At 50.9% G+C, this 20,795-nt stretch overlaps 4 protein-coding genes across 9 annotated transcripts; 2 read left to right on the top strand and 2 right to left on the bottom strand.

Moving 5' to 3' along the window:
• The first annotated feature begins 140 nt into the window (after positions 1-140).
• dapp1 (dual adaptor of phosphotyrosine and 3-phosphoinositides) lies at positions 141-8,431 on the top strand. Of its 2 annotated transcripts, XM_086182970.1 has the most exons (9): positions 141-301; positions 1,220-1,342; positions 1,965-2,098; positions 3,716-3,846; positions 4,966-5,013; positions 5,110-5,172; positions 5,244-5,329; positions 6,191-6,278; positions 7,768-8,431. In XM_086182970.1, exons 1-9 carry the CDS (start codon positions 243-245, stop codon positions 7,789-7,791), a joined length of 756 nt encoding a protein of 251 aa, XP_086039096.1. In that variant the 5' UTR covers positions 141-242; the 3' UTR covers positions 7,792-8,431. The 2 variants fall into 2 exon arrangements, with proteins under 2 accessions (XP_086039096.1, XP_086039095.1); XM_086182969.1 differs by lacking the exon at positions 6,191-6,278.
• On the bottom strand, positions 7,910-11,500 carry lamtor3 (late endosomal/lysosomal adaptor, MAPK and MTOR activator 3). Of its 4 annotated transcripts, XM_086182977.1 has the most exons (8): positions 11,337-11,493; positions 11,107-11,209; positions 10,904-10,938; positions 10,752-10,834; positions 10,251-10,384; positions 10,097-10,160; positions 9,321-9,426; positions 7,910-9,275 (listed from the first exon to the last, which is right to left on the bottom strand). In XM_086182977.1, exons 2-7 carry the CDS (start codon positions 11,113-11,115, stop codon positions 9,353-9,355), a joined length of 399 nt encoding a protein of 132 aa, XP_086039103.1. In that variant the 5' UTR covers positions 11,116-11,209; positions 11,337-11,493; the 3' UTR covers positions 7,910-9,275; positions 9,321-9,352. The 4 variants fall into 4 exon arrangements, with proteins under 4 accessions (XP_086039103.1, XP_086039104.1, XP_086039102.1 ...); XM_086182978.1 differs by having other exon boundaries at positions 7,911-9,426; positions 11,107-11,159; positions 11,337-11,500; XM_086182976.1 differs by having other exon boundaries at positions 8,910-9,426.
• Positions 10,767-14,146, top strand: LOC147246973 (protein YIPF7-like). Of its 2 annotated transcripts, none has more exons than XM_086182967.1 (7): positions 10,767-11,711; positions 11,800-11,922; positions 12,043-12,168; positions 12,328-12,546; positions 12,993-13,138; positions 13,222-13,403; positions 13,684-14,146. In XM_086182967.1, the coding sequence occupies exons 1-7, from the start codon at positions 11,546-11,548 to the stop codon at positions 13,844-13,846; spliced, it is 1,125 nt and encodes a 374-aa protein (XP_086039093.1). In that variant the 5' UTR covers positions 10,767-11,545; the 3' UTR covers positions 13,847-14,146. The 2 variants fall into 2 exon arrangements, with proteins under 2 accessions (XP_086039093.1, XP_086039094.1); XM_086182968.1 differs by having other exon boundaries at positions 10,770-11,711; positions 12,446-12,546.
• A 4,154-nt stretch (positions 14,147-18,300) lies between these two features.
• On the bottom strand, positions 18,301-20,491 carry LOC147246972 (retinol dehydrogenase 14-like). The gene is made up of 2 exons (XM_086182895.1): positions 20,164-20,491; positions 18,301-19,336 (listed from the first exon to the last, which is right to left on the bottom strand). The coding sequence occupies exons 1-2, from the start codon at positions 20,401-20,403 to the stop codon at positions 18,719-18,721; spliced, it is 858 nt and encodes a 285-aa protein (XP_086039021.1). The 5' UTR covers positions 20,404-20,491; the 3' UTR covers positions 18,301-18,718.
• Between the last annotated feature and the right edge of the window lie 304 nt (positions 20,492-20,795).

Below are 20,795 nucleotides of genomic sequence, written 5' to 3'. Positions count from 1 at the left end.
ACAATTATATAAAATAAATACAAATAATTTGACTTTTTTTAATGTGCGGTTCAGTATCCGTACAGATCTCCGTCCTCCACATGTGTGATCAAACGCCTCAGAGACTCAGCGCTCACTTCCTGTATGGGCGTGGCCCCCCGGCTGACAGCAGCTCTCACTTCTGCTGTGCGTGAGCTGGCAGGGTGAGCGAGTGAGTCTGAGTCGGGGAGAGAAAGAGGGAGTGAGTGGATCCATCCGGAGACATGAGTTTCCACAGTCATGCGTCCTCTCAGGACACGAGCGACGAGTTAGAGACTTTGGGGTAAGAGCGGCTCCCGTGGAAGAGTTCTAACACACAAACGTTCTCTTTTTTGATCACTGCTGTTCCTGTCAGGTCTGTGGCTTCTTGGTTCTTGTTTGGTCCCAGCTTTCAAACAGTGGACGGGTCCAGTTTAGTTCTGGGAAGAACATTTGAGTGCAGGCGCAGCTGTGCTGGATTCCTAGTTCATCTTGTAACCTTTAGCCACCTGTAATTGGCTCTCCCTTCAAAACACAGGTGAATGTGGTTATGGCTGCTGCTCATGATTATCTCATCCTTAATCTGATGCTTATTTTCATGATTGATTGATTAATTTCCATCTATAAATCTTAGAATTATTAGAAAATGCCCATCAAAGTTTTCCAGAACCAAAAGTGACGAGTTCAAATGGTTCCTTTGGTTCCAAGAGTCCAAAACTGAAGGACTTGTCTAGTTGTTGAGGTTCTAGTTCTTCTATTTGTCCGCTGCTTTTATCTCTAGATGTTTGTCATTGCTTCACATGGTGACGGGCCCATTAATCCCTGCTGACAGACTCAGGCCTCCCGCCTCCCCAGCTGATGATCAGGTTCAGCTACTGGCTGTGACGGTGGTGTTCATGTGAGTGCCCTGTGGACCCAGTGGAACGGCTGATTCCTGTGCAGGCTTTCACTTCCTGGGTTCTGCTCGGTTGAACATAGGTGCTGACCTCCAGGAACCTCGCGCTTTCCTCAGACAGTTTCATTATTATTCCATAATCCGTCCAGACTGAACCTTTGAGCATAGCTGGGATGAGCCTTCTATAAATGAAGGAGCACGTTCTTGTGTGGAACCCATACTGCTCTAGCACCAACATGTAGAATGATGGAGATCCTTGATTCTTAACTCAGCTCAGACATGGAACCCTGCTGGATGGATGTATAACCTGGACTGGTTCTGTTGCAGCTGGTACCACTTCGACCTGTCCCGTCATGCTGCCGAGGCTCTTCTCTTGTCCAACGGAACTGACGGAAGTTACCTGCTGAGGGACAGTAACGAGGGACCCGGCTGCTTCGCCCTGTCCGTCAGGTCGTCCTCACCTCTTAATCCCTCTGGTCTCTCCCAGTCAATCACCGCAGGCGTAGTCAGTCCGTTTGTTCCTGAAACATAATGTTTCCCGGGGTCAGCCCCGCCCCTTTCTCTCACCATCAACACCATCTGAGTCCTTTAGAGCCGGGGTGGGCGACCCTGTGCCATGGAGAGGTTCTCCTCCCAACCCTTTAACAGGTGATTCCACTGATCAACACTCGTCTGTGTCTGAAGGAGTGTTGATCAGTGGAATCACCTGTTAAAGGGTTGGTTGGGAGGAGAACCTCTCCATGGCACAGGGTCGCCCACCCCTGCTCTAGTGCAATTCGTTCTCTGCAGCTTTGTGAGGGTTTGAAACTCTTAGTGAGGAACTTCTGGTGTCATTTAGGAGATTTGGAGAAGATTTGGGGTCTAAGTCAGGTTCTTGTATGCACACACACACACACACACACACACAAGTGGGTTAATATGTGTTCCGTTCACACTGGATTTGCTGCATCTGGTCACAGGAGCGTCAGCTTGCAGGTCCGGCTGCTGTGGGTTTGCAGCTCATCAGCGACGTCTGGATCAACAGACCTGAAAATGAGGGCAAAGTCACTTGTCTCTGTCCTTCTTCACGCAGGGCCAAGGACTCAGTCAAGCATTTCCACGTCACGCGCAGAGACAACAGCTACTTGTTCGGCTTTAACAAGTTCGCCAGCCTGCAGGACTTCATCGGCCACTTCGCTAACCAGCCTCTGCTGGGCAGTGACACGGGTACGAGCTTCCCTTCACGCACGCCACACGGCTACTGCACGTGGGCCCGTCTTAATGCCCTCTCTGAGAACAAGATGAAATTGCACCATTTGTCTTACTCACCCACTCTGAGGACTGATTTTTCTGAGTAACCCAGGACCTGAGTCGGCTGAGACCAACAGTCTCCAGAGGAAGTTGTAGGGTGTAAAAACACGGCAAATACGATAAAATGTAGCACGAGAAAACTGTAAACAGATGAAAGGTCTTGTTTGCACTTCAGTGTGTACAGGAGCCACATCTCTTTATTTGTCTCTCTTGGGTTTTCGTCAGGTCTCCACCGGTGGCAGTCTAGCATTTTCTTTAGAATCACTGGTGCAGGTACTCAGGTGAGGCGTGGAGGTGGAGGGTCATGCGGTTTTTCCCGCTCGCCAGGCTCACTCACCTCACCTCACCGCACTTCTTTGTCTTCCCACAGCGTCCTTTTATGGGTTTCTTTTTGCAGCAATTAAGTCCTGTTTTGTTGTGACCTTTTTGGTCAATAAAATGGGAACGTCACCCGAACACGGACGAGCGTATCGTTTATGAGCGCATCAAAAACAGTCTCTCACTTCAATGCAGGCTGACCATAGGAGGCAGGATAGTCGCTAAAGTATGTGAGGAGATGAGCGTGACGGCGAAGGGTTCTGGGTCACAGCTGATGTGTCCTGGTGGTGTTGGTGCTCAACAAGTTTATACGACTCACGTTTTGTACATTCTGGACATTTGTGAAGTTGAGAAGTAACATTTTTCTTTATTTTCAAATAATTTCAAGAGCCCATAAATATGTATTTATTGTTTCCCTCAAAGTGATGATGAGTGAAGAAGACCTGGCCCGAGATGAACATTCCGTGTCGATGTTTAAGTCAATGAACAGCTCGTGTCAAGAGGTGTTTTCCCAGAATTCGGAACTGGCGCAGGCATGTTGGAGACATGGTTCCAGGATTTTTCGATTTCCTCAAAATACACGTTTAACTATCGTTATGTTGCCATGGCAACTATGATCCTGTTGTTCCTGCTTCCCTCTGGGCCTGATACTGCTGCTCCCACAGAGCTGCAAGAGGGAAGGAGGGCAGCAGCGCTTCCTGATCACATGACAACTGCAGCCTGCACGTTAGCATCTCATTCAGTGGCGTGTTGTCAGCAATCCCGGTCGATTTAAAGAGTGACACTGGTGGCTCAACACCCGTGAGTCAACACTTCTAATTACAAATCTTTAGTCTGTGAGCAACAGTGAGAAGAGAAGGAAGTTTTGCAACAGGAATCCAAGAAGGAAATCCAGCAAAGATTTCATTTTTTGTCCCATCAAGCAGCCACCATGTTGGCATCCTGCTTGACGTGGAGCTTCTGACCCTGCAGGACCTGTCAGGCCTGTTGGGGAGCAAGTCAGCCCGTGGCTCTGCCAGCAGCTGCTACTCAGACGAGAGCGAAGTTGCAGCTCAGTTAGGAAGAAGACATTTTTGTTGTCATTGAACATAGAAATGTGTCCTCTGTCCTGCGCCGCCCCCCCCAGCGGTCCAGAGAGACCCAGAGTCCCTTGTGTTATGTTGGTTGTGTTCTCTGTGAGTCGGGACCAGAATGGCCCCTGTCCCTCTGAACCAGGAACTCTCATGGTGCTCAAGTGTCCGTACCCTTGGCGAGTGGAGGAGCCGTCCATCTACGAGTCAGTGCGAGTTCACACCGCCATACAGACGGGACGCACCGAAAATGACCTGGTGGCCAACGCACCATCGGTACGACACAAACATGGACATGAAAAACCTCCATGATGTCACACGTTTGAAGTAAAGAGTCACTGTTGCAATTTGGGTGTTAATCTGAGTTCACTGAGCAAAACTATGGAATGTGCTTGGAAGGTCCTGTGGAGTTCAGATGAGCTCAGGTTATCTTAGATTAGTTCAGGTTAGCTCAGATTAGTTCAGGTTAGCTCAGGTTAGTTCAGATTAGTTCAGGTTAGCTCAGATTAGCTCAGGTTAGTTCAGATTAGTTCAGGTTAGCTCAGATTAGTTCAGATTAGCTCAGGTTAGCTCAGGTTAGTTCAGATTAGTTCAGGTTAGCTCAGATTAGCTCAGGTTAGTTCAGATTAGCTCAGGTTAGTTCAGATTAGTTCAGGTTAGCTCAGATTAGCTCAGGTTAGTTCAGATTAGTTCAGGTTAGCTCAGATTAGTTCAGATTAGCTCAGGTTAGCTCAGGTTAGTTCAGATTAGTTCAGGTTAGCTCAGATTAGCTCAGGTTAGTTCAGATTAGCTCAGGTTAGTTCAGGTTAGTTCAGATTAGCTCAGATTAGTTCAGGTTAGGTCAGATTAGTTCAGGTTATCTTAGATTAGTTCAGGTTAGCTCAGATTAGTTCAGATTAGTTCAGGTTAGCTCAGATTAGTTCAGGTTAGCTCAGATTAGTTCAGGTTAGCTCAGATTAGCTCAGGTTAGTTCAGATTAGCTCAGATTGGTTCAGGTTAGCTCAGATTAGTTCAGGTTAGCTCAGATTAGTTCAGATTAGCTCAGGTTAGTTCAGATTAGCTCAGATCAGTTCAGATTAGTTCAGATTAGCTCAGATTAGCTCAGGTCAACTCAGATTAGTTCAGATTAGCTCAGATTAGCTCATATTACCTCAAATTAGCTCAGATTAGCTCAGATTAGTTCAGATTAGCTCAAATTAGCTCAGATTAGCTCAAATAAACTCATATTAGTTCAGATTAGCTCAAATTAGTTCAGATTAGCTCAAATTAGCTCATATTAGTTCAGATTAGCTCAGATTAGCTCAAATTAGCTCAGATTACTCTCAACACCCAAATTGTAACAACTTTAAAGTGAAACTTACTTCTGTTTCCCTGCTAACGGCAAGTGTGTTTCAGCTTGGCACAAGGGAAGGTTATCTGGTGAAGCAAGGAGCGATAGTAAAGGTGAGACCCCCCCCCCCCCCCCACACACACACACACACAAACCCCCCCTGGTCAGAGACCATCTCATGGTCATGACGACGTCTCTCTTGTCTATAGAGCTGGAAGCAGAGGTGGTTCACGCTCAGCAGATACGAACTCAAATATTTCAAAGACAAGATGGTGAGTGTGTGTTCAACATCAGGAAGAGCCGGTGAAGTGTGTGTGTGTGAGAGTGTCTGTCTCTGCTGCAGTGCGACGAGCCCATCCGGACCCTGGACCTGAGAGGCTGCTCGGCCGTCCAGTTTGACTACTCTCAGGACAGAGTCAACTGTTTCTGGTGAGGGAGGGCGGGAGGTGGGTGGCTTGGGGCCAGAACGGCAGAAACCCCAGAGACGTTTCATCTCGCTGCACAGCGGGAGGTCACGGCAGCTGAGGTCTTACTTCCCCACAGCCCAACTCTGACATTTGTCTCATTTGCAAAACAGGAAGTGTGACAGGATAAACAGAAAGAAAGGAGGGGCTCTGATTTCACGTTCTCAGAATTTAGTCTTGTCCCAGGTGCAAGTGAAGGAGGTCTATCAGCTGCCTCCCCCTCACACGCCGGTGTAGCATTCAGCCACCTGTTGTGATGATATTTACTCTTGTAGATTCATAGCCAACTTATTCTATTATTTGTTCACACACACACACACACACACGGATAGCCATGTGTGCCGTTCCTCCCGCCGTGAGCTCTTGGTAGTGCTGACATGTCTCAGCCTAGGAGCAACCAGCCTCATCAATGAGGAGAGAAATTCAAGGTTCTGTGGTTCTGGTTCTGCAGCCTCTGGACCACCGACCTTGACAGCTCAGGTGGTGGATTCCACGTAGGTGCTCAGCTTCAGCAGGAGGCTCAGGTGAGGTGCAGCGGCAGCATCTGGTCCTCAGCAGACAAATGAATCTTGTCTCAAGTCACGTGTGTGGAACAGAACTGGCTGGACTCTGTGTCTCAGTCTCTCAGCTGCAAGATGCAGCTTTTGCTGGATCAACACAACCAGAGCTGATAGTGGCAGCAGCCTGGGGTCATGTGACTGCTGACAGACCGACCTCATTCTTACAGGCAAAGACTCATTGGTTCTTTACTCTTTCGAAGTGGCAACACTCCGTCTTCTTATACTGCATGAATGCAAATATGAAGTAATTGTACTTGTCTCCACAGTCTGGTGTTTCCCGAAAGGACATTTTATCTGTGTGCTAAGACGGGGGTGGAGGCAGATGAGTGGATCAAGATCCTGAGATGGAAACTGGTGAGCTTGACCAAACAATGCTGAGGTCATACTTTCCCCAGAAAAGGTGTTTTTGTGCTGAAGAGAAATTATTTCTGGGTTGGCGTGACTGCAAGCACGCGTCAGCCCTCAGTCTCCATTAGCCTGATGCTAAATACACGTGGCTGGCTCTTCCTGCACCCGGGAGACACCTCAGTGAGCGCGAACTCCGATCAGTGAGCGCGAACTCCGATCAGTGAGCGCGAACTCCGATCAGTGAGCGCGAACTCCGATCAGTGAGCGCGAACTCCGATCAGTGAGCACTTGAAAGGCAAAACACACATTTTTTAGGGGAAATGTTACTGTCAAACAGCTGGAGGGCCTCCACCTTCCACTCATTATCATTTAAAAACCAACAAAAGGACAACCCTGCAGTCTCACTGGTGAAAATCAGTCTGAGAAATCTCCGAGTGGGGAAGACGGGTTGAGGGGAAGTTGGCAGTTTCAGCACTTGTCGATAGAGGAAGTGTGTGAGTCGGGAGGCGTCAGAGGCAGGAGTGCAGCTGCAAGCTCAACTAACAGAATTGTCAGATCTATGCAACGTTGAGGCCACTTCCTTATTCCTGAAATCCGGCTCAGCTCTTCAACTCTCAAACCCAGTTTTTCATTTTTATTTCACCTTTACGTAACCAGGGATAAAATCACATCCAGGTAAAGCACCTCTTTTGCAGGTGAGCCCTGGCCAAGGTAGCAGCAACCCTAATGACAGCACTGGGACAGACAGGGTTGACGTAGCATTGTTGGCGTTGAAGTGCGTTTCAACCTGTGAGCGTAAGCGGAGGACGCAGACTGATGACACCGTTCATCGATCATTGTTGTAAATGCAGACAAGCGGCTGCCGATCCTCAGCTGTTTGAGAGGTTCAGGTGAAGCTGCTGAACCTTCGCAGGTTCCTGATCCTCTCATGGTCGATTGACATTTTGGATTTTGAACTCTTGATGTCAACTGGAGACCTAACAGTGTTTCTCAGTCTTGGTAGCCTGGATCCTCTATTAGATGATAGCTGGTATTCTCAGAGTGAAATAGGGGAAGGCCCAGATGGACTGTTACTCAGCCGCCATCCCCAGACTCAGACAACTTTATTTATCCCAGTGGGGGGCAAATAAGGGAGCAGGAGCAGTACAGTGGTTACACAGTAGTCTCGCCAGTTGGGCCTCAAGTAGACAGACACACAACTGAACCGACTTCTTCTTCTGTCGCATCACTAAGAATCTGGGCGTTTGCTCCAACTGTCCACAATCACACGCCTCACTGCCAGTAGAGGGGGCTCACAGTCAGAGAACCACTGGTGTAGAACCCTGGTCACCTGTCAGTCATCAGCAGGATTGTGAAGATGATTGGCAGCTGCACGCACACACACACACACACACACACACACACACACACACAGTGATGGAAGGCACAGGCCATCAGTGGTGTGTCGGCGTGTGTGAGGCACTGTGGTTGATCAGACCTGAACCCTTGTTTCCAGTCTCAGATACAGAAAGGAAGATGAACCTGAGCTGCACGAATCCTCCATCGTCCCACTGCTCAACGCTGAAGACGTCGTCCCAGAGCCAAGACGTGGACTTGGAGGACGGATTTATTTCATACAAAACAGAAAAAGCTTACACTGAAACATCCTGGTGGCAGTTTTATTTTGCGGTGGATTGTCTTTCCTCAAAGATGTTCGTATTTGATCATGAAGTTATTTCATGACAAGTCAGATGTGTCGTTTCTACATTTTCACCCAAACATTAACAGCGCAACGTCCGTCCTTCTTTTGTGTTCCCGCTGAAATCTCTGCTCATGGTGGTAGTTACACCTCGTCCTCGAGTCCCAGTGGATGTTTGAGCCAAAGTTGACGAGATTCTCTACAGGAGTTCCAGCGCCTCCACGCAACAAACCTCCATTGATGTCAGCAAGTTCCAAAATTTCCCAACCGCTGTTTTTCTGAGCAGCGGAGGAACCCACACCTGCTGAGTGACACTAAACCACAGCCCTATGGTCACGAGGCTGTCCTGGCCTGGACAGCTGGTCCCTTGGTTGCCTCGGTCTCATGTGGACCGATGTTGGTAGGAACATTGCTCAGTGAAACCAACGTCTGCTGTTCAAATAAAGATTCAACCAATGAGAGAGAAACCGGTGCTTTCATGTCTCGTAACTTCCACCCAGCTTAGCTGCTTTTGTGTTGTCGAGTTTGTCTGTTGGTCATATTTGACCCTGCCAGGAGAAAGATGGTACGATCCACACCGCACATCAAGATCACCCATCATCCATTTTCTATACTGCCTATCCCAGCTGGCTGTGGGTGAGAGGCGGGTTCACCCTGGACGGGTCACCAGTCCATCACAGGACCATCAGCAACTGTTCGGGGTTCAGTATCTTGCTGAAGGACACTTGGACATAGTCACCAGGGGAAGTGGGGATCAAACCAGCGACCCTTCGGGTGGTAGATGGCCTCTCTACCTCTGAGCCACGCCTCCTGTTTCATCAAGATCATACTTCACCCAAAGGTCTACCTTACCTGTCAGAACTCACTATCAGGTGTGTTGAGGTCACGTTTTCTCCCTCCTGCGTTACGTCTTTGTGGCAACAACTGAGCAGCTGAACTGTCCAACTCTGCAGGGCATCGACTCCTGAATCCAGCAGACACGCCAGGCTCGGGTCTCCTGCTCAGTTAAGCTACTGTTAGTAGCATTCTGGAGGCACTGAGAAGTGATGCAGGAGGGAAAACCTCCCATTAGTGAGTACTTGGAAGGTAAAATACTGTGTGTGTGGGGGGTGTTGTAGTATTTTGTAAAAACAGGCAGATGCAACACAACCTGCTGAAAACAAATCGTCAGTTCAGAGTTCTTAACATTTTATTTCTCACAAAAATGTTGTTTCAATAGAAAAGTTCAGTGATGGTTGGTGGCGTGAGGACGTCGGCGCCTCCAGTCGTTTCTGGAGAGCTGAGCTGTGCAGGGGGCATGTAGCTGCTGGGCATGTAGCTGCTGGGCATGTAGCTGCTGGGCATGTAGCTGCTGGGCATGTAGCTGCTGGTCCTGGTCCAGCTCAGGGGTCTGCAGGGGGCCTTATGTCACCTCCACCACCTGCCGGAGCTCCTCTATTACAGGGGCCAGCTCCTTCTCCAGACTCATGATGAGACCTGAGGACACGTAGGACAAACCAATAATAATACATAAGAACTCTGGTGTCTTTGGTCGCTCGCTGATTTTCCTTCAACTGAGTGGTCGCCCCCCCCCCCCCCCCCCTTCAATAGAAGCACATCCTCAGTCTCCGCTGGTCTTTCTGCAGACCCCTGGCACCTGCAGGACTCAAGGCCCGTCTCACCCGCCTGCTACAGCCGTCCACTCTTTCTAGTCTAAATAAAGAGCTGAATGTACAGAGCTGAAACGGCCGGGCCACCGTCAGAGAGGCGCTCCGGTCCGAATCAAACTGAACCCTTTCGATACTAATAAGGAAACAATCGGTCAATGATTCTAACTACCAGACCAATAGGAGGAGGTTCTAGTGGCTCTCTTCATCCCAGCCAGGCTCGTGGTACCTGGCGGTCCGATCCTCCATCGTTGTTTGAATCAACGACTGACGGACTTTCCCATCTGTGCTGTCACACTTGTATTTGACAACTTTTGCCAAAGCTGCCATCAACGAGGACTGCTGAGGTGCATTAGCGATGTTAGCCTGACCCAGTTTAGCGCCTCGGACGGACGGCGAGTTCTCAAGCGTGCAGCTAGACCAGTAGTCTGCGAGTCTTCAGCTGGCGTACCCGGATGATGTCGACTGGAGGGGGCGAGATTACGACAGACAGACGTTACCTGTGTTAGCGTTGCTGCTTGCAATGAAACTGATGACGAGCGGCAACCGGTTGAACTGCACGATCTGTGGGAGAAAGAGACGGCGGACATGACAGGACCCCGACAGGGACGCCAGGAGATGGTGCTGCTGAGCTCGTAGAAACGCTGGACCCACCTGGTAGGTGTTGTAGTAGCAGATGATGCTCTTGTTCTTGGAGAGGCCCAGCTTGCTGCCCTGGTCTGTGGCCAGAGCGAAGGTGGACAGGAAGCCAGGTCTCAGCGCGTGGACCGGAGCGCTGTCATTGGCAACTGCAGCACAAACAGCGACTGAACGACTCCGAACATGCCAGAGAAGGTCGAGGGTTCATTAGGCACCGGGTGCCAAATCTGTCACTGACACCAGGGTGGAGCTTCTGGGCTCACGTGACCCAGAACTTTTCTTTAGTAGTATAATCAGCAAGATTTAAGGGGCTTGAAGGGGCTTTTATCATGGTTGTACTGCTCCGAGTACTTTCAGACTCCCGGGATTGAAGGAGTACACAAGAGAAGCACAGAAAACAAAGTATAATACAGTCGAAGTACAGAAGTAGTAACGACAACGAGAGAATATCTACTTGTATAAAAAAAAATAAGACAGTACTCTTTAGTTGTTCAGTACTAGTGATCAACCACCAACCCCTCCTCCAGAGCTGCTGGGTACCTTTGATGACCGGGACTCCGTCTCTGTCGGTCACCACGATGGCGTGAAGCCCCTCGACGCTGCCGACACAGGCAGACGTTACTACACATGCTGGGGTGTCGCCGCTAGCGGGTACACCCTCCACTCACCTCTGCAGCTGCTTGTACAAGTACCTCTTCAAATCCTGCAAAGACACAGATCTTCAGAGAAGTGCTTGCCCGCAGGCGAGCGCTAGGCTAACAAAGCGAAGCTAACGGGACAGACCGACGGAGACACACACGACCCCGCCGGCCCTCCCCCTGAGCGCGGCTCCATGCGAGCTGAGGCCGGTCAGCTGCGGACAGACACTCACATCCGCCATGACGACCGCGGATCCTCCGCTTGTGCGGCCGCTCGGTGCGATGGCTGCGGGCAGAAGGAGCTGGTCAGGAGGGCTGAGAGAGACGAGCAGCGGCCTGTGGCGGAACCGGGAGTTAAACAAGCTAATGGCTTAGCTAGCTAGCAGCAGCACTTCCGGAAGTATTCCTGTTATTAACTAGCCTCCGCGTGACAGTTTACTGGTTATGAACTCATGAAACCCACCTCGCTCCCTGGGCTGTTGTTGAGGCGGTTTACCAGACGAGTCGCGAGCAGGAATCACATGACAGGGTTGTTTTGTTTCCGGCTACTGGGGAAGTGGTGACGACGTGAAGACGTCACTCTGACGCAGCACCACGGCGATCTCACGTCATAGCAACGAGCCTGGCAAAGATGAAGAGTAAGAGCCGAAGTGTTTGCTCAGCCTTTGTTTCATGAGAGGAAATTATTTTTCATTTTATTTCCATGGAAGCAAAAGAAAACCAAACCGCTTTCAGCTGCCAGCAGATTCAGGTTCTGTTTGTGCTCCTCGTCCAATCAGAGGCTCTGACTCATGGCAGTGGCCTCGGGGGCTGAATGCGATCATATTCCTGTGTTTCGGTGAGTAGGAACTGAGAAGTCGCCAGTGCACCCATGCTATTAATAGAACCTGCTCCCTGACGGTGTCACATGTCGTCTGCCTCTACAGCCTCAGTAACAGGCCTGTTGGCTGGAGACGAAGGACCTGGTTCTGCCTGCAGGCCAGCAGGTTCTTCACAAGGACCGCTTGGATCACTTACCTTCAGGCCACAGGAGTCCAAATCAGATTCAGGTCTCAGAGTTTCTACCCAGGACAGGTCAAACCGCTGCAGAGCCTCTGGAAAACCTTTTCAACCTTCATTCTGGTTCTAATCTACACTTTTGTGGTATTTTGTACTCTGCCTCTGAGCAGCATGGGGGACTTCCAGCAGTTTGAGCAGGACTTCTACCAAACGCAGTACTACATGGACGAGCAGGGCCAGACGGGGGCCTTCAGCTTCGACTCCTCTGATCCTGCAAGCCCTGGTTACTACAACTAGTGAGTACTTTTAGCCCCAGACTTCGCCCCTTCGCCCTGTTCACCCTGGCTGAAAACTGCACTCTCTAGTTTGTGATGGATTTTTATGGAACAAATTATTCACAGTATTTTTTCTAAACATGAGATGGCTTGAACTGACACTTTCCTTCACGTGTGTAGGGTTCTATTCCACTGTGCTGTCACAACATGAGCCAAGTGGTGCCCTGCTAGAGGCTCTGACAGCCCAGAAACACCAGGCTCCTGTCCTCATACGTGTTCTTGCAACTGCTGTTTTCAGTGGACCTCAGACGTTCGTGGACCCTTCAATGGAGCAGCAGGACAGCAGGTCCTCGGGGACGGGAGGGGACCCTGGAGAAGAGGAGCCCCCCCTCCTGGAGGGTAGACAGAGCCTTCATTCTTTTCCTGCACTGAAGGTAGAGAAGAGCCATTCTAATGAAGTATTGGGGGCGGATCCACCACCCCAGGGCCAGACGTCCAAGCACTAAACCCACTTTTTGACACCTGGAGAGAATAAATCTTTAAGATGCAATTATTTTCTGTTATCAAACTGCTTTGAGTGGAAAACTTGCTGTGAAATGGAATGAGCAGATAGAGAGACAGGGACCCTTCAGACAGCTGGCTGCTAGTTAGCTTAGCTAAAGTGAAGTGGGGGGTCAGCAGATAAAGACGCCTCATGTCATCAGGTAGACTTTCCTGCTGGACGCTCCTCACCTGCAGTCATAGAACCACAGGTGGGATCAGCTGATGAACCTGACTGAAGAGTCAGGCAGAACTCGGTTAATGAGTTGAGTTTGAACTTGGGCTCCTGTTGGTTCGTTATCCAGAACTTGGCATCAATTTCGATCACATATGGCAGAAGACGCTGACGGTGCTGAACCCCTTCAAGCCAGCAGATGGCAGCATCATGAACGAGACGGACCTGACGGGCCCGATACTCTTCTGCGTTGCACTGGGCGTCACTCTAATGATGGTGGGTTCTGACTCGTGGCACGCATGGCTCTGTGACAGCGTAGTCCTATTTGTCATGTGGCTTTGTTGCTGTCCCACCTGCAGGCAGGTAAAGCCCAGTTTGGCTACGTGTACGGCATCAGTGCTACCGCCTGTATCGGGATGTTCGTCCTGCTGAGCCTGATGAGCTCTCGGTCCGTGTCCTACGGCTGCGTGGCCAGCGTCCTGGGTTACTGCCTCCTGCCCATGGTCGCTCTCTCCGCATGTGCTGTCTTCTACTCTCTGCAGTAAGTAGCTGTGACCATGTGACGCCCACGTATGATGGGATTTCATGCAAGAATCTAATGTGAAGGCCTAAGGTGGTATGTGTCCTCGTGGGGACCGCCAAGGCCTTATTGGATCAATATGAGACATGCCAGCTAAAGTCCAGGTCGTCTTCAGAAATGTTCCGTACTCCCAGACTATCGAGGAAATGTTGGATCAGGATCATCCTGGACTCTGACCCTTAAGATGCTGCCGGGCTGCTGTGACCCTCTAACCCTAACCCTAACCTGTCTGTGTTGACAGGGGCGTGCTGGGCACCGTCCTGGCTGTCCTGGTGGTCTCCTGGTGTAGCCTCTCTGCCTCCAAGATCTTCATCTCCACCCTCAGCATGGAGGGCCAGCAGCTGCTGGTGGCCTACCCGTGCGCGCTGCTCTATGGGCTCTTTGCTCTTCTCACTGTATTTTAAAGAGTCTTGACTCTTCATCTCTGGGCTTCTGGGACACGGCTGATGTCTCCAGAGTAGAACGACCTGCTCGACCGCATCATTCTGCTCGGAGCTCGTCGAGTTGCGCTCATCAGTCGTTCACCCTTACCACAGCAGAGGGCGCCACCACGTCACAGTTCTGCTTTTCAAGCTCCTCCTGAACATTCAGAGTGAGGAGATGTTCCCAAACACCCAGAACATGAAGTAAGAACAGAGTTCTAGTAAACGTGTCCCTTCGTCTCTGACAGCAAACTGCAACATTGTCATTTGTTTGCTGCACAAACATGTTGGTGATGCAGACGCTGCAGGACGTTAGCGGGGGGGGGGGGGGGTCTGACAGCTGCAGCCTCTCTGATGCTTGGCAGACAGCTTCTTCAGAGAGTGGGGGGGCAACAGGACTCGGGATCAAATGCTGGTTTACCGGTGCTAACGTGCTGGCGGTGGGAACGGGGGAACCTGAAAATGGAGAAGAACCCCAGACTGGAGGGAGGAAACTCTTTGACACCAACGGTTCTCCTCCTTTAGCCATGTTTTCCATCCTAGAACGAGCTAGTCAGGGTGTGATGTTCTCCAGTTCTGCATCAAAGACACTTCATGTGTACTTCGCCTAAACCAGAACTTCAGTTTAGGCTCCGTGATGCATTCCTGTCACAGTGGTCTTGACCTTTGACCTCCACATTTTCTCATTGAGTTTCAAATGTAAAGAAAATGAACATTTTGGCAAGATGATCACTAAAGGAGGTGAGCAGGACCAGAACCAGAACCGCTCAACTCTCACTCAGCACATTGGTGCCCTTGGGTCACATTCCCATCCGTGTCAGAAGGTGCAAATTTTTCAAGATTTTAGGAAATTTAGGACAAATTGAAAAAAATAAACTTCCCCAAAAGTTTTTGTTTGCCGTTTGAGTGGTTTTTGTACCAGCTGGCACTGTGAGACCGGTTCTTCAGCACTAGCTGGCACTGAGGAACCGGTTCAGGACTCCAAACCAGCTGAAGGTTTCAGTTCATGAAAATATCTGCTTGAAATGAGAAGGAACAACTTTGGTCAACGACAAGTCAGAGCGAGGAGACGACGGCGGACCGGACGGCTCGCGTTTCCTCTCTGCTGTGACCTTCACGTGTTGTTGCCCGGATCTTGGTTCCACAGCAGAACTTCCACCCAGGCTGAAACACTTTGGTGGGATTGGCAGAACCTGACCTCATCTTTAACCTGCATAATCTGAGCCACAACGCAACCATGTAATCGGCTGATGCTGGTTAGAGCTCCGCCCTCCTAGCCCTGACCACAGGAAGTTTGTACATCCAAGCTCTGAACTGGACAAACAAGTGGCAGTCGTATGAAGCGACAGCGTAACACCGGGGTGGGCACACCTTATATGTGAGGGAGCGTGTTTCACAGGAGTTGGGGGAGGGGCTTGGGGGGTCAGGCCCGGTCTTTCTTCTCCTGACTGCTTGGACTGGTTAAAGCAAACAAACCCCCCCCCCCCCCCCCCCGCCAGCTGAAGACAAGTGCTCCCCAGCCTCCACAGCCCTCCTGCTACTTTACGCTAAACTCTTCCAGATGATTTATGCGCTCACTCCTCTCACACTCACTCCTGCTCACCTTTTCACCAGAGACCAGCTGACGGCATCACTGCCATCCATCAATAGCCAGCAAACTCCACAGGACAAGTGCTGCCGCCCCCCACCCTCCCTCAAGCTGTCGGCCGTCCCTCCATTCAGGCCTTTCTGAAAATCCTGGTTTTGAATTCTCAGTAGAAGTTGTGCTGGGACGTTGATTCCCCAGTGACAGCATCAGGTACCAGTAACCCTGAACGAGTGAGGGTCCTGACTCACCAGCCTCACCTGAATCCCTGTGATGACTGGCAGGAATGTAGGTGTGGCTGGTTAGGGAGGGGGCAGGGCTTGTAACACGTAGTGGACTACAGAACGTCCCACTGGCGGTGCCGCCGCTCCTCCTTATTGTTCCGCTTGGTAAACCAAAGTGAGACAACCAGAATGTTTCAGCCTTGTGAGTAAAACATCACACAGCCAACAGCTAAGCGCACGTTAGCCACTAGCTAGCTTAGCTATAATTTCAGCAAGTTAGCTGGAGTCGGCCATGATGAAGGCGGAGGAGACGGAGGAGGGGATGGAGCGTGGGGATGAACAGAGGATGTGATTTTAGCTGGGCTAGCATTTCGTTCTGTCTGTAGGGGTGATGTGTTTCTCTCCAACATCCCTCTTCATCAGAGCCCCCTGAGCTACGCTGGCTAATGATCCGTTCACATTCATGTCACTGTGGGAAAAGGTTTCATCACTGCTACTTTTTTACTTGTAATTATTCTTTGTGTTAAAAACAGCTTGTAGTTTATTGTCAATGTCCTACATAAACAATGAGATCTCATCTGTACCGTACCACACAATGGGGGCAGTTTACTGGAGAGTTCTGTGGGAGCGGACAAGAACGTGGAGGTGGTCTCCCCCACAGCAGCACAGCACACATCTGAGTGTGAGACGTTCCAGGCCAGAATAAATATTCAGGTTGTTTTCTTGGTGCTGCTCCAGCTGCGGTTAGCAAAGACCAGAACAACCCAGATAAAGAGCTGGCACTGAAGTCATGACCTCACAGCATCTCATCACTCAGTGACACGCTTGCGACAACACACTCAGAGGGCGTGCGTCGTCGTCATAGTTACAGCCAGGTCACTGAATTGGACTCCCGTCGTCCTGCTTTCTATTCACTAAGGTATGTCTGCCTCCAGGACACTAGGTGGCACTATGATCCCTTAGGATCAGATTTTCTTCTGGTTTGGCATGAACCAATTTAGCCAGTTGCGTTCCTGTCCAACATCACTGTCTCCCAAACAAGTGACCATCCACTAATCTGTGTGGGTGCAGGAGGGAAGACCAGGACAGGGAAGCCTCTTGACTCTGGGTCGTAGCCGCTGGCGTGCGACAGAGAGCAGATCTGCGCTGGACTGTTGCCGACATCGCCAACTGCTGGCAGCATTACACCGCTGCTGAGTGAGCGTTTCACAGGTCACTCTGAATTCTCTTGACAATGAAATGTTAGCCCAACAACAAGAGTGAGACTGGAGGCCCGACGCTGGACCTCCAGACGTGAACTCTTCCCCACCGCTGCAGGTCTCTGTTTACACCAGAGTCTGAGGTCGAAGCGTGACGCCATTCCTCCTGGCATCTTGATATGTCAAACTTTCACCTTCCCACACATTCTTTCAAGATTTCCATCACCTTCTCTAATTGTGTTGTACCATCATGCCTCCCATCAGCTGTGGTGTAAAGCCCACCCGCCCGCCGTCGCCGGGGAGCTCTGTGGGTGGGGATCATAACCGAGCCCAGGCTCCCGCCAACATTTCCTCACTGAAACAAGCTGGTGATAATATTCATCGTTTATGGCAGCAAGTCGCCGCTCCCGCTTCCACAGTTTGAGCACCAAACACCTGTGTCTCCGAATGGCAACGCGGTGACCGCTTTATGAACGCAGTCATGAAGTGAGTTCAGTCACAGGCCCAGCAGCCAACTGTGACCCTCCAAGAGCAGCCAGCTGCAGCTCAAAGGTCCTGAAGGTCCGTGAACGTCTCAGCTGCTTGGAGGAGACCTGAGCACCAACAGAAGCTCAGGACACCTTCAACGCTCTTTTCATTGAATCATCCTGTGTCGGGCCTGGAAGCACAAGCAGTCTGAGTGAGGCACCGTTACCGATCAGCATCAGCGTGCCGCTCACAGACGTTCACTCAGCAACGCACTCGTTGAAGTTATTTGTTAAATAAATAGAATGGAGGGCCATTAAAGGCCCCGGGAGTGTTGTGTGTGAGATGCAGCTGATAAAACTTTCCAGCTCTTCATAAATGATCCAGAAAATGAAGACTACAGGTGGGAGAGCGGTTCTCCGCCGAGGTCTCGCTACCACGTCACGCAGAGAAAAGTACTTTATCTGCGGGTGACCTGGAGAGAAACATTCCCAGCTAACACGCTCCCTCCCAGAGACCAGCACAGCTGACTGGAGCCAAACTAACCCATGAACCCCCCCGGAGCCGATGTGGTGATGAGGCGAGTCCCTGGGCTTTACCCTACGTGCCTCCATGGTCGCCGCCGTCGTACTACAGACCTCCATCTCAGAGAAGGCAACACGAGAGGAAACTTTCTGCTCTGTTGCTCCTTCTGAGCGCCACCGACACAAAACAGCATCGTCACCATTTTGATGAGTACTCATCGTCTAAGCAGTGTCCCACCCCAGAGGTCCTCATTAGATGTTGACGATGCGTGAATGAGTTTGTCAAAGTGTTAGTGACAGCATCATGACCACCTTGATGGGTTGTCAATAACCTGTACAAAGACTGGGAGCTGCTCGTGGGGGAGCGATGACATCACGCGGAACTGACAACGTTTGAGGAAGTACACAAGAAATCAGAGCGGCGTCACTGAGCTGAAACTTTCGCAGGATTTTAATAATCAGAAAAGCAGATTCTGAACATGTTCACAGTAAATCAACAGGAGAACTCAGTCCAGCGTTTGAGAGCTTGGTTCAACAATCCCTCCTCCTCCTCCTCTCCACTGGCCTTCGTCAGTGAGGATCGACCAATCGGCTCACAATGACAAGCCTGATCCAACATGTCTGACGGCGCCAGAACCAACAAGCAAACCCCTCACTCATAACGCACCTGTGTCACATGACTCTTCTCATTTGATGATCCGTCGTAATCAAGAAACACTGCTGTGACTCTTCAGCTGCTGTCAGCCATTTCCATGGCAACCGCATCACCTGTCTCCCCTCACCTGAGTCGTGTCACTGGAGCAGGAGGTCCTGGTGGGACAACATCGTCCTTCGTGACACAGACAGAATACTTTTGGTCACGTGGTTATTCCCACCATGACCTCACTAATGTCCCACAGTTTACGGGCCACGTCCTGGTCTCTGGCCTTGTCCAGAAGACCGTGTGGCCGACAGTCAGAAAAGAAGCCTCCCTGCACGCCCGCCACATCCGGACTGCTCGCCAGATACACCGCGGTCTGCGCTCCTTCCTCGGGGCTCTTGAACAAGCTCCAGGACAGCAGGTTGAAGAGGGGCTTTGCTAACACAGGGATGTGGACATGGCGTCCCAGGTTGGTTCTCACCACACCGGGACTGAGAGCATTGACGGTGACGCCGCTGCCCTCCAGACGGCGAGCTAGCTCACAGGTGAAGAGCAGGTTAGCCAGTTTGCTGCGGCTGTAGGCGAAGGCCTTGTCGTAGCTGTGCTCGCTGTTCAGGTCCTCAAAGTTGATGTGGCCGTGTTTGTAGAGTTTAGAGGACACCACCACGATACGGCTGGGGGCGGAGCTTTTCAGCAGGTCCAGCAGCAGGTGGGTGAGCAGGAAGTGACCCAGGTGGTTGACCCCAAACTGCATCTCGAAGCCGTCCTCAGTGGTGGCGTAAGGGCACTGGTAGATGCCGGCGTTGTTGATCAGCACGTCGATCCGAGGCTCCTCCTGCCCAGAAGACACCAGACCACAGAGGTCAGCAGCGCCGCGTCTGATATCTGACGTGACTCATTCATGGTTATTAACCCGTTAGCGTGTCAAACGCCGCCATGAGCGACTGACACACGCCAAACATCAGCAGATCCACCGGTTTAACAGAAGGATCCAATTGTGCTGTGGGAAACGACAGCAAGCGTCTGGATGAGCAGCAGATGAATGACACTTTGAACACGGACCCGATCGACTTCCACGACCACCAGAGGACGTAAACGCTGAGTCATGGGATCCATGAGCGATCCACCGATCACGCCAGCATCAAGCAGATGTGACCAGATGTGGCGCTGCTGATTGACAGCTCATTGGTTCCTTCATCCCATTTAAGAACAAATGTGACCACACAGCCTCCAAAACACTTCCAATTAGCAGATTCAGGACAAGCTGAACGTCATGATGACGTGTAATTGTCCACGTACGTTCCTGGATGACGACGGACGTAACTAACTGATCATAAAGTTGAACGTTTGTGGGACAAACACGAGCCGAACCGCAGGCTCGGTCCGGCAAAGCAGAACACCATCACGTGATCGACAGCCGCTCCAACCCTCCACGTCAGGGGTGTCACGCTGGTCCAGGACGGCGCTGTGGGGCTGCAGGTTTTCATTCCAACCCAGCAAAAGCAACACCTGATCCAACAAACGAGCTGCGAGGACACAGCTTAGCAGATTCAAGTAGAATCAGGTGTTGCTTTTGCTGGGTTGGACTGAAAACCTGCAGCCCCAGTTTGGACACCCTTGATCTACCGAGTCCGGCTGCAGCGAGCAGAACCCTTCTACTACCTTGATGACGTCACGACAGAAAGTTCGGACGGATGAGAGCGAGGCCAGGTCCAGCCGCCGGACCACCAGCCGGGAGCGGTCTGCTCCGGTCTCCTGGAGGATCTCCCGGGCGGTCTGCTCGGCTCCGTCCACGTCCCGGCAGGCCATGATGACGCGGCCCTGCAGCCTCACGATGGTCGCCGCGGTGGCTCGTCCGATACCGCTGTTAGCTCCGGTCACGATCACCGTCTTTCCCCGCATCACCGTGCCGACTGATAACTGGCTAACTGGCTAACTGGCTAACGAGCCGCATGAATGTAAAACTACAAGCGAGTACTTCACTACCCAGAGTTCATGGGAGACGACAGTTGCCTTTAGGTAGCCTCGTAAAAGTGATTTTTCAATGATTTGGTTAATAATGTGAGATTATGAAATCACAAGTCAAGAAAAGGTGACGTGCCTTGGGTGTGTAGAAGGAACAAAGGTGTTAATTTAATGTTGATCCCAGTGTGAAGAAGCGGAATGAAAACAGAATTCGTGCTTAAAGTGATACTTTCCCCTAAAGCATATTTCACCCTCCAAGTCCTCACTACCAGGAGTCTGCAGCTCACTGAGGTGTTTCTGCCTCCTCCATCACTTCTTAGTGACTCCAG

This window comes from Aulostomus chinensis, chromosome 17 (genome assembly GCF_037954235.1).
Source record: "Aulostomus chinensis isolate RoL2024-O1b breed Wild chromosome 17, RoL_Achi_v1.0, whole genome shotgun sequence".
Classification (NCBI taxonomy): Eukaryota; Metazoa; Chordata; class Actinopteri; order Syngnathiformes; family Aulostomidae; genus Aulostomus; species Aulostomus chinensis.
The sequence above is the reverse complement of the archived record's forward strand: the minus strand, read 5'-3'. Positions and strand labels throughout refer to the sequence as shown.